Source organism: Pseudochaenichthys georgianus, chromosome 18, assembly GCF_902827115.2.
Source record: "Pseudochaenichthys georgianus chromosome 18, fPseGeo1.2, whole genome shotgun sequence".
In the NCBI taxonomy this organism is placed as follows: Eukaryota; Metazoa; Chordata; class Actinopteri; order Perciformes; family Channichthyidae; genus Pseudochaenichthys; species Pseudochaenichthys georgianus.
The window spans coordinates 12,553,832-12,566,244 of NC_047520.1; the positions used below are offsets into that span (position 1 = coordinate 12,553,832).

Below are 12,413 nucleotides of genomic sequence, written 5' to 3' on the forward strand. Positions count from 1 at the left end.
CTCCATCCTCTGTGGCCATTTTTAACCATTTATATATTATATTTAAGATAATAGCATACTATTAGACTTGAGTAGAGCATAATTATACTGTAGCTATACCATATTTGTTAAAGGAGGGCATTGATGAAAGTTCATAAATAGGTCCGTACACAACAATGATGACGTTTTAGTACAGCTTGCATTGTGACTGTTATTTCAGTTTTCCCAATGAGAGGTACTCCTAGTCTAGGTCCCTATATTGTTCTGAAGTAAGATAATTGTTCTTTATGACCAGATTAGCTGCATGTACCCTTCTTTTTTAAAGAAACCGAGGGGGGAATTCTGATTGCAGCGGAGTTCTGCCCCCGAGTGGCGAAACAAAACAACAAAGAGATCAAAAAGTCAGCTTTAAATTTGAATGAGGTATCATTCAAAAGCTATGTAAAGTAATACCACATGTTGCGATTTAAGATAAAAGAGTGATTGAACCACCCCCTGTAACCAGGCAACGCCTTATAGTTGTAATCAAGTGACCAGAAAGTATGCAAGCTCCACCCATTTCTCATTGCCTGTGAAAGAGATACTGTGGTCTGGTAAGTAAACATTTTTACAAAAAAACGTTTTTTGCTTGTCAAAGTACATTAGCTATATGTCAGCTATATCGGCTGTCATGTCAAAAAAAAGTATCCAGGTTTAAACACATATTGTATATGTTGATGTGTTGGCAGCGTATTAAACCATGTGAATCATTAAGCTAAAGATGACTTTTTCTAAAATGGTGGCAATGGGGTAAAGTGAACCATGGGCCTTGGGGTAAGTTGAGCCAGTTTTTCAATGGAGAAATGAATGAAAGTAGGCCCAGTTGATAATAAGAGCTCATTGTAGACTACATTTAAGGTTGAATTTATCCTGTGTTTGATTGGTAAGATGTATGAAATGGTATCACCATTTTTACGATTACTTTTCCTTTTAACGTTTAATGTTAAAAAAAAATTAATCAATTCAATCGAAATTTATATTAAAAATATTTGAAAAACTAAGCTTGTATTTGGTTTGTTATTTATTGTTTATAGTTACCTTTAAGATGTGTTGTAGGTATGCCCAGGTTTGAACAGGTATGCCCAGGTTTGAACAGTGGTTCAATTTACCCCCTGACCTGGATCAATTTACCCCTAACCCGGGGCAAGTTGAGCCACAATACTTTTTTTTTTAAAAGAAGTAATATTTTCACTGCCCTTGATCAAATATTAATTCTTATCATTGCCATTGATAGGAGACATCCTGAATTATAGGTGTGTGTTTTCATTTTTACTATGTGTCATTTCTCCTTGCTTAGAGGACAGCATCTAAAAAATGGCTCAACTTACCCCACTCTCCCCTATCTAGGTTTGGGTTTCTATTCTTACCAAGGGATTTTAATTCACTCAGACATGATTGAACACTTTCATTTGAATTATCTGTGTCCTTCAAACATGTCTTCCTACATCTTCTGCAGTATCTGTACTATAAGAAAGGTAAAACATGCTATAATCAAATGAAATTCACATGGGATTTTAGATCAGAAACAAACATACTCAATACAATAAAGAGAGGAAATAACCTATACACTGTGTAGTTATTACATGTAGATGTTTGATTAAGGTACACTTTCTACATAACTACTCTTACCAACGAACCAAGCCGTAACAAATAGAAAGGCTTTTCCGCATAAAACCTCGTGTCTTCATCCTTTTAGCCAATCACAGTCCGTACTTTGAAATGGACGCGTCTATCCACCAATCACATTATTGCTTGGGCGCTTAAAGTCACACCATATCCGGTGGATCTTATCAGGGAGTTTCGAGTCGACTTCGTTGAGTCACCGATCGCGAGCTGTGAGTAGTTTCTCCTTCTTCAAATATACTTGTTTCTGCTTTTATAATGCCTGCATTTGTACACGTCTTCAACGTAACTTAATACATTTGGTAATGGTTGAATATAATTGTATTTACTTCTGTTAACTTACATGAGACAAATTGATTGGAAGCTAATGCTAGCTCGCTAATAGAAACCATTCAAATAAAGCGAGCCGGGCCTAACTGCTCTGAGCAGGAAGTGCAAACACGGCGACGAAATATTTTTAATTCGACCTAGCTGCAATTAAAGTCGTACAGTTTATTATTATATTACAAAAGTTATACGTGAATAAAATAACGAAGCTAAACAGGTCACTTGTGGACATATGTGGGCATTGTTTTGCTCTGGTTGTCCTTACCCGACATGCGGCTCGATTACAAGCCGTCTATATCCTCGCCCTCACACTGGTTACTGTCTGACTGTTATTACATGCTAGCCTGTGGTTTCTCATCCTCTCTTTATCCCCTTTTAGAGGATCACACTTGAGCAACCATGGTGAAGATATTCATTGGGAACCTGTCTCAGCACACTGAGAAGGAGGACGTGGAAGCTCTCTTTACCAAATATGGCACAGTGACAGAATGTGCAAAGTACAAAAATTATGCCTTTGTCCACATGGATGACCGCAAGTCAGCCACCAAAGCCATCCGTGAGCTCCATCTCCATAAGCTGGATGGCAGGCCCATCAACGTGGAGCCCAGCAGAGGGAAGAACCAGGGCCCTGTGAAGCTCCACATAGCCAATGTAGAAAAGGGCTTTGACGATGAGCTGCGAGCCATGTTTGAAGAGTATGGCACAGTGAAAGAGTGTGCCATTGTCAAGAACTTTGCCTTTGTTCACATGGATAACTCTGATGAGGCCATGGATGCCATAAAGGGCCTGGATAACACAGAGTTTCAAGGTAAGTCAATCAATATACAATTCAAGTTTTTTAGATGTCCTAACTAGGGATGTCACGATACCATACATTTGTATGTACCAATACCAGTGAAACCGTAAGATTTTTTTTGATGCCACAGTTACAATTTTTTTTTAAATCTTTAAACTGGTTATAATTCATCCTCATATCTTTTTAGATTGTGAAAACTGTATTTGGGTTAAAAACCACATTTTGTTTACAAACCTGCAGTTGCCTTTTGACCAATATTATTATTTATTGCTAAAAAGAGCCTGAATGCACCATAGACTCTGTAGAACCTTCTGCCAACACCTAACATTAACTAGCTCTCCTGTGCCATCAAAATGTTAATAATAATCAGGATAAAATAGCCTTGAAAGCATTGACAGTTTGTACATCGGACGCCATTAGTCTCGAATGCTGGCCGTACAGGGAATTACGATGCCGTAAAAAATAAATATCACACGTTTTACAAAATGTAAGCCATGACTTTGTTATGTATCGGTAGCTCGTAACATCCCCAGTCCATACTGTTGTATTTTAGATTTGAGGGACACTGATTTTCTCTCTCTTAGGAAAGCGCATACACGTTCAGATATCAAAAAGCAGACCCAAAGGTGGACCCGAGGAGGAGGACGACTATCCGCCTCCACCGAACAGAGGAGGCTATTATCCCCCTCCCCGCTACCAGGGGGAGAGGCCCGAGCCTCCGTACAGAGATCCCAGAGATCACAGAGATCACAGAGATCTCCACGATCCCCGCGATCGCATGTCTGCGTACGCCCCTCCACCCCTGCCCCCGCCACCCCCTCCCCCAAGACGAGCATCTTACCACGACCGTGGCTACGGCGAGCGAGAGGACTACGCCATGGTGGATTACTACGAGAAATACAGAGCCCGCCCCTACAGCATGGGCGGATACGATGACAGGCGTCCCAACGCCCCTCCTCCTCCGCCACCCCCCTCGGCACTGGTAAGGGAACGTCTCTCTATGGGGGCCCCTGACCCGTACGAGCGCCGCCCCCTCCCCCCTCCATCCTACATGTCTAGAGATCGAAGCCCGATCAGACGTGCCCCCCCTCCGCCTCCTCCATCAGCCGGTAACGGGTACTCATACGAGCGTTCCAGGCTCTCCCCGCTGTCCAGGGCTCCCATGTACCCGCCTCAGATGTATGCAGCCCACCGCCCCAGGGACCCCTACGCCGAGAGAGGGCCCCCGCCTCCACCACCACCCCCCCGATATGCGGGCTACTAGGGATCCGGAGGGTCATTCAAGGTGAGAACTGAGTGGATGGTAAATATCATTTAAAAGAAAGTAAGCATGATTGAGAAAATGTTAAATAAATGTGCACCGAAAATGAATTTGAGAGCTGAATCCGTTGAGGTAGAATCACGCTTTAAACCACCCCCCATCAGCCAGAGCTCTTAATTCCTGCTGATTTAGTCCAGACCAATATACAGAAACTAAACCCTTGCTGATAGAATCCTAAAAATACTGCTGCTTTAACATCAAAGATCAGTCTTGCGCGATTAAAACCCGCTCCTTGACATGTGTGGTGTGCTCTCTTCCCAGGTTTAGAATATTGCAAGATCGTCGTCGTCGTCTGCTGATGCACGTGGCGCTAAACATCCCCCTCGTCTTTGGCGGATTGCGTTGCGTTTGCCTGAGACTTACTGGAAGATACTGTTTTGCAGAACGCCCCGTACTTTAAAATCATATGATTCCATGTCTACGGTTCACGTAATCTTCTGAGCTGTTGATGCCTTTTCTGTTCCTTTGCTTGTTTTACTGTTTAGATCCCTCAAATGTTTTATAGAATACGATGCTGGCTTAGATGCCTAGTCTATTTCAGTGTGACGGAGTACTGTTATGCCAAAAGCCCTCTGCTCTTCAATTTTTCTAAATGGATATGCTCTTTTTCATAACGAGGGAAGACATTTAAATAAAATAAATATATAGTCTGAGATCAAAATCATTGCACTCAGACTAAGGTTGTTGGTTATTTACAAAATATTAATCAAAATAAGAATAAAAGTTCAGTGTAGAGTTGTTTTTTTTATAATCATTTTACATGGTGTGGCAGGTTGTACGTAATCTTTTAAGATTTGCGACAAATGTTAGCATGACGAATCAAAAGTTCAAGGGTTGTTTTGTTTTGTGTTATCTTTTCTTGCGAAAATATATTCTAGACACCCATTATGTATGATTTACTTTACTTTACAAGTTGCTTTTTATTTGATCGCTTTTTAATAAACAAATGAAACCAAAAACTACGTTCTAACTGTCAAATTTTTCCTTGTGCGGTAGGCTTTCTAGTTTAATGGCTCAGCAGGAATTCGAAGTAATACCCAGGCGTTTCACTCCTAACACGCTTCAGCTTCACACCCTTGAGTTAGGAGCTTAACACATGGTAGTTAGTGTTGGCTCAGCCCTGTTCAATCCCATCATAAATGGTGAAAACCTGTCAATCTTTGTTATTGAAGCACTCAATCTGCTTTCAATTGAAATCTTGTGTCGGTTAATGTCCACTTGATCATCTAAAAATGTGATACAAAGTGAGATATCTTTGTGCAGCAATTCACTGACATTTAAAACTGTTCAATGATGTAATATCGATTCCTTTCAACCCTTTAATGTATTACAGTTGATGAAATCTTGCTCTCCACAAACCTTGGAGTGATTAAAAGGGGGTGACCCCCAATGTTTTCATGCTGCGTCTTCCTGATTTGACACGTTTTCCGTGGTAGAGGGAGCTCCATCATCACAATTTCCATTGCCTACCATGAGCTAAGCTAATTGGTGGTAATCCTAGAAATGGATCAATAATTAGCTTTGCGATGGCACATGTCGTCTTGCGGCAATTACTCATTCTTAATTTTCATTTAGTTCACACTACATACTACTCAACATGAATAACCTTGTATGTGTATGTGCCACAATTTGCATGCAGTCTTGGTCTTCTTAGTATCTTTGCTCTTTGTAGGTTGTTAGACTATCAGGAGGCGCCAGCTCAGGGTAAGTTGTCCTCTGAAGATGAGCAGCAGCCACTGCAAGAGGTAGGTAGTGTTCCAGATCGATTTCAAAACACCACAAATGCAATAAATGTGGTTTTGTATTTATACTTCAATATTTTCCTGCTCTAGGACACGGTTTCTCAAATGGGTGTAGGTGGATTTCTGCAGATTTTTAAAAAATATTAATTTGAATTTGTTTAATTAATATAATATATATATATATTGCAAAATGAATAATATAATACATGTGATTATAATAATTTGGTGATGATAATTTAAGTTAAAACAAATGTAAATAAACACCTTTCATTTATATATTCCCTTTTTTTAATGCAATTGTATGGAAGCTCATTTCCGCCACTTGAAATAAATAAAGAATAATAATCCCCCATGAGGTAAAAAAAAAAAAGAAGAAATTATGAGATAAGAAAGTCGAAATAATGAGAACAAGTCATAATAATTATGAGATAAGAAAGTCGAAATAATGAGATAACAAATCATAATAATTATGAGATAAGAAAGTCGAAATAATGAGATAACAAATCATAATAATTATGAGATAAGAAAGTCGAAATAATGAGATAAACAAATCATAATTATGAGATAAGAAGTGCGCATGTGCTGCAGTGGCGCTGTCTTCAAAGGTCCCTTCATCACCTTGCTGCTCTCCACCATGCAAACGGCATCTAGTCCTAAATAAGGTAACTTACAGGTGACTTTTGTAAATGTTAGATGTTACATATAGCCTATATTGCAGCTAAACTACAACAATGCAGTTCATAGCTTTGACATTACCTGTTATGAACTATAATATATATGCCTATTGTTTTGTGTGAACGTTTACGGGTTAGAGTTAGGTTAGCAACTCACAGCAGCAGTATGCCCATACTATTATCATTAGTGGCGTGAACGTTACCACAAAACTATAGGCATATATATTATAGTTCATAACGGGTAATATCAAAGCTATGAACTGCATTGTTGTAGTTTAGCTGCAATATAGGCTATATGTAACATCTAACATTTACAAAAGTCACCTGTAATAGTTACCTTATTTAGGACTAGATGCCGTTTGCATGGTGGAGAGCAGCAAGGTGATGAAGGGACCTTTGAAGACAGCGCATGCGCACTTCTTATCTCATAATTATGACTTTTTATCTCATTATGACTTTCTATCTCATTATTATGACTTTATCTCATGACTTTTTTATCTCATGACTTTTTATCTCATTTCGACTTTCTATCTCATAATTATGACTTTATCTCATTATGATTTTTTTATCTCATAATTTCGACTTTTTATCTCTGACTTTTTATCTCATGACTTTTATCTCACATTTTTTTAAGTGGCGGAAATGGGCTTCCATACATTGCTTTAATCCGACATAAAAATGTTTTTCACTTGACTTAATTTGCTGAAAAATGACTTCAGAGGGTAGATCAACTGAGCCCCCCTGGTGACATTGGTGAGAAAAATATTAATACGTTGCCACGTATTAATTTTGCGTGGTCACGAATTAATTATTACGCAATAACTAAATCCAGATACTCTAGTCTATAGAAACTGATGACTGAGTGACAACCATAGACAACTCTACCGTAGGCTACAGCTATTATCGCGAAGCATGGATCATTTTGATTTGATTTGATTTTCATTTGGGTATGAATTATAATGATATTCTGCAATCCCTTGCAGTTAAGCACAGTGTCATCCTTAGCAAAAGGCACTTGGTTCGGCTGCTGAAAATGCACGGTTTGAAACGTAGTTGAGTAAAGTTAGAACGATATTGGCAGATTTGGATTTCACGGATCAATAACTCATGAACAAAACGTTATTCAGACACATATGACGTCTCCTAAGTACCGTGGTAAGGTTGACAATGAACTACAATCACATGTTGATCAAAAACCAATATGCGCCGTCCTCGCTCCTAGCTGGACACATTAAATTGGTCTCTATCTGCAGCCGGAGAAGAAACGAGTGCTCAGGGACCGTCTGCAAAGTGCAACTCCGAAAAAAGAGAATATAATAATATTCAATCACTTCACTATTCTACAGTATATTACTACCAAACTCATTACACACATCAATAGTCTTCTGTTGCTCATACTACATCAGAGAGTTTGGAAGAATATGGTTTGGAATAATTTTGGTGAATATTTATACTGTATAATAGTAATGTTATTGAAGATGATGCCATATTTATTGAAGATTTTACACTATAAATATTCACCAAAATTATTCAAAAGCACATTCTTCCAAACTCTCTGCTGTAGTATGAGCAACACGAGACTATTGATGTGTGTAGTGAGTTTGGTAGAAATATACTGTATAATAGTGAAGTGATTGAATATTATTGTATTCTCTTTTTTCGTAGTTGCACTTTGCAGACGGTCCCTGAGCACTCATTTCTTCTCCCGCTGCAGATAGAGACCAATGTAATGTCTCCAGTTTGGAGGACAGCACGTATTGGCTTTTTTTGATCAAAATGTGATTTGTAGTTCATTGTCAACCTTACCACGGTACTTAGGAGACGTCATTTGTGTCTGAACAACGTTTTGTTCATGAGTTATTGATCCGTGAAATCTGAATCTACCAATATCGTTCTAACTTTACTCGACTTGTTGTCACTCAGTCATCAGTTTCTATAGACTATCTGGATTTAGTTATTGCGTAATAATTATTGTGTTCCCACGAATTACTAATGCGTGGGAACGTAATAACTAATTCGTGGCCACGCATTATTAATGCGTGGCCACGTATTAATATTTTTCTCACCCATGTCACCAGGGGGGCTCCATATAGATCAACTCTAGTCTTTAAAATATTTTTTCAAATCTGGAAAACATTTTATTGTAAAAAAAAATGTTTTGCATCTGCCAAAGTCTTAAAATGTATACAAAATCATATTCTTTCTTATTTCTTTTACATCGTTATTACATCACCCTGGGTATGAGGTAATGAGAGGTGTGATCAGTGAAGAGGAGTGGGATCAATGACCATGGCCATGTCTCAATGTCGAGTAGAGCTGCTGCAGAGCCACTATTTCAAGTATACTATGTAATCGAGTGGCGCCGAAGGACTGTTTAAATGCCCAGCATTCGGCGCCACTCGATGACGTAGTATACTTGAAATAGTGGCTCTGCAGCAGCTCTACTCAACATTGAGAAACAGCCCCTGTCTCTGTCTGCAGGTTCCTGCTCTGTGCCTCAGTGAATACACAGCAGCTGGGAAAAGATGAGATCAGAAAGCCCTGAAGGCAAAGGTGAAGCAGTACGAGTGGATGAAGAATTTAAAAACAAGACGTGTGCATTTTGAGATCTTGAGTGAAGTGTCTGTTTTTTCCAGGAAGGAGATTGTAAAACTCCAAGGAAAGTTTGGTCCATATGTTGGTGAGCTGGAGGGGGATTTCCAGTCCTTGGGAAAACCTGCATTGTTGATGACACAAGTTGGATGGAAAGAAATGAATCTTTTTTTCTTATTAAGGCAAGATCTCTCAAAGTTGACTAAGAGCTAATCTGTCCAAAGCAGTGCTACTCTAAGCAGCCATTTTTACCTACCTGATGAAATTAGGTTTTAAATTGTGACTGTCCAAATGCTCTGAAATGTTTACTTTAAACCATAGCATGGCCTTAAACACAATGTGTGTATTACTCTATTCTCTATATTCATGTAGAACTTTATTTTCTGATTATTTATTAACATTGTTTTTCCAGTATGAGAAGATTAGGTGTAAATAAACACTTTTCTCCCAAATCGGAAATTGTAGTAGTCTTATTTTATCAACCCTTGCCTTGCCTTTTTAAAACAATGTAGATTGACAGTTACATTTCCCCCTCAAGTGGGATATATGAACAGATGAGATAATTCACAGATTTTCCTCAATTGAACTGTGATGTCATACCCTACAAAAAAGAATTTCAATTTGAATACAGTGTGGTGAAAATAGGTTTAGTTTGTTATCACACTTAACCATAAGATTTGGAAATGTCCCGTTTGCTGATCAAATCATCAGATGTGCTTGTTCAGCAATGGTTAATGCTGTGTTTCTTCATAAGCGAGAAAAATGACTAACATACAAAACAAAATACTGACACTGTGTCAAAGGCAGAGTACATCCTGATCAAGTGAATCCTCCCACATCTGAAAAATGAGAAGTATCTTTTTTTCTATTCTCCTTTTCGTTTCCTGCTGAGGTCGATTGAGGTTTCCGTTCTTCTCACTCCCTTCTTGGTTTATTCCAGTTTCCAGAAACCAAGAATGGTGTTAACAGTGGCATTATTTTGTATAGTGCCAATGCTGCCTGTATGACAGATATCCCCTTTTTTGACTTTGTGTGTCATTCCTGAGAAACACGGCTCTTCTGCTTCCTTGAGTAGATGAAGATCTCACATTGCTTGTAAATGCAATAAAATAGGATGAGGATCTCCAATCAGAATTGAACCCCACCCTAAGAGGATCGATGACTCAAGCAGGTGTTAGCCAGCTAAAGAAATTCAATATTATCTGAATTCCATAATGCAGTTTTAGAATAATCTACTCTCACCAATACATCTGTAGGCCTACTCAAGTGCTGTACATGTCAAAATACCTTAATGTGACATGGAAATAGTGTACATTTGTATTCACTATATTTATTTGAAAGCTATAGCAACATACAGCATAATATAAAATGTAACTAATGCTTTTACTTTAATGTTTCAGGAATAAAAATCCTACATGATATAAAAATGCATAAAAAGTATATATTTTTGATAATCTAATTGTACTATTCTTAGTGAAATGTAGATGTTTTGCTCATTTGATAGAATTGTATAGTTTGACTTGCTGTAAGTTAAGAAAACTACATCCTTAAACATCTACTGGAACAAAGTGAAGTGGAAATTCTAAATGTTCCGAGAACTTCTGCTAACGGACATGTGAAACCGACTTCATCAAATGCAAAACTGGACAAACCCGTTTTGTAATCTGTTAACCCCGCTTTGTGTTCCAGCAATAGTGGTGTATGAGGGTAGTCGGATCTTTGGCCACAGCATTCACAACACCATTTAACAAAAACAGACTTTAATTTTTTTTTAAAAGCACGAAGAAGGCATTTTAAAAGTAGTTATATATTAAGATATATTATATCTTATATCTATATTAAGATCACAGCTTTAGGGAGCAGAATAATACTGTAGTTTCACATTACAAAGAGGTGACAATGACACAGCAGTTTAAGTTAGAAAGTAAAGAGTCTCTACATCATGAATAACATGTTGCAGTCTCATCCGTTTCACTGGGGCCAATTATTCTGAGTTCTCCTAGCAAACTGTTCACCATTAATGACTCTGTGTCCGAGACAGAGGTCACGCTAGGCTCACAGGTGCAAGTCTCTCTGGACGGAGCCACTGTCAGGACTTCAAACTCCACCTCGAAGCTGGCCTTGGCCTCGCCGGACTCTCGGATGATCAGCATCTCGTACTGTCCGAACCGGATCAGGGCTTTGTCCGGGAGATCCACTACTTCTAGGTAGTCCAACGCTGAGCTGTTCACACACAGCTGGGCCCTCTGGCTCAGGTTCTGGATCCTGAACAGCATGTCCCGGCTTCTGGGGGTGTAGTAGGCTTGGATGGCCAGCTGTTTGCGGGACACCCGGATGTCGAGCAGGGTGACAGTGCAGGCCTGGCCATCGCGCCCCAGCCTGAGAGGGTCCTCAGCTGGGTGTTTGATTCTTTTCCCCAGAGGGATGAGCCCGTAGAGACTATTGGAGCTCTGCTGAGGGTGGTAGAGTTTGACATGGAGACAAGGGAGGAGATCCTCCTCCGTCTCTATCGTCTGGGACACATTCATCGTGGATAATGAGGAGACCAGGAGATGGTGGATTGGCCTGTTAACCTTTAGTGATACAATTGTGGGGCGGAAATCAAAAATATTAGGAGTTCAGTGAGACGGGGTGGTTTACAAAACACAGGCAACTTTTAGTTAATGACAGAGAAACAGTGTACTGTACTGCTTTTCTTGATAACTCAAAACAATCATACACTAATTTAAAGACATAGAATTTGAGAAACTGGGGTGGACATTTTATCAATTTTTTAAAGAAGATTTAAAGAAAACAATCACATTGTAAAAACAATCAAAGATAACGGAAATAGCGTTAGTTGCATCCCTACTCCCTAAAAATGTTGTGCATTTACAATGACTATTATAGGTCTGTGCCTTACCTGAATGTCGAAGTTTTTATTTGGAAGAAACTGAAAAATGCTAATCGAATGTAGTTAAAGGTAGTCGGAGGATAACGGTGCTGGTGCTGAGAGAAAACCGGGTGACTACCTCCACTCTCTGCATGCTGTTCTTCTCTGACCTGAGTTTCGTCATTCTCACATAGTATTGATGCATTCATGTACAAGTCGGTAAAACTCAATGTTACAAAGCAATGAAGAGGAAAAGCTTTATTTCTATTTCAGTTTCGTTCGGTTAGCGTACGTTTAAACTTTTCACTGGGGTGTATAGATAAACATTTTAGCCAACTTTTCAGCCTAACACAACGTATTTCCACTCACACACACAATTTCTACGGAGTCATTACCTCCAGTGTTAAAATGAATCGGTTCGTTAGGTGATTAACAGAACATTTATTAA

The 12,413-nt window shown here is 39.0% G+C and overlaps 2 protein-coding genes across 3 annotated transcripts; one reads left to right on the forward strand and one right to left on the reverse strand.

The window, feature by feature from the left end:
* The first annotated feature begins 1,774 nt into the window (after positions 1–1,774).
* On the forward strand, positions 1,775–6,417 carry LOC117463759 (RNA-binding protein 4.1-like). Of its 2 annotated transcripts, none has more exons than XM_034106174.2 (4): positions 1,775–1,853; positions 2,348–2,776; positions 3,349–4,049; positions 5,758–6,417. In XM_034106174.2, the coding sequence occupies exons 2-3, from the start codon at positions 2,368–2,370 to the stop codon at positions 4,026–4,028; spliced, it is 1,089 nt and encodes a 362-aa protein (XP_033962065.1). In that variant the 5' UTR covers positions 1,775–1,853; positions 2,348–2,367; the 3' UTR covers positions 4,029–4,049; positions 5,758–6,417. The 2 variants fall into 2 exon arrangements, with proteins under 2 accessions (XP_033962065.1, XP_033962064.1); XM_034106173.1 differs by lacking the exon at positions 5,758–6,417 and adding an exon at positions 4,347–5,044.
* A 4,440-nt stretch (positions 6,418–10,857) lies between these two features.
* tifa (TRAF interacting protein with forkhead associated domain) lies at positions 10,858–12,141 on the reverse strand. Its single transcript, XM_034106318.2, has 2 exons — positions 11,996–12,141; positions 10,858–11,666 (listed from the first exon to the last, which is right to left on the reverse strand). The coding sequence occupies exon 2, from the start codon at positions 11,619–11,621 to the stop codon at positions 11,034–11,036; it is 588 nt and encodes a 195-aa protein (XP_033962209.1). The 5' UTR covers positions 11,622–11,666; positions 11,996–12,141; the 3' UTR covers positions 10,858–11,033.
* Positions 12,142–12,413: the final 272 nt, after the last annotated feature.

Excerpts from the sequence above, each read along its gene's own strand:
- LOC117463759 (XM_034106174.2), top strand. The coding sequence starts at position 2,368 with ATGGTGAAGATATTCATTGGGAACCTGTCTCAGCACACTGAGAAGGAG. Across the intron at positions 2,777-3,348 it reads GGATAACACAGAGTTTCAAG|GAAAGCGCATACACGTTCAG; the intron begins GTAAGTCAATCA and ends TCTCTCTCTTAG.
- tifa (XM_034106318.2), bottom strand. The coding sequence starts at position 11,621 with ATGAATGTGTCCCAGACGATAGAGACGGAGGAGGATCTCCTCCCTTGT.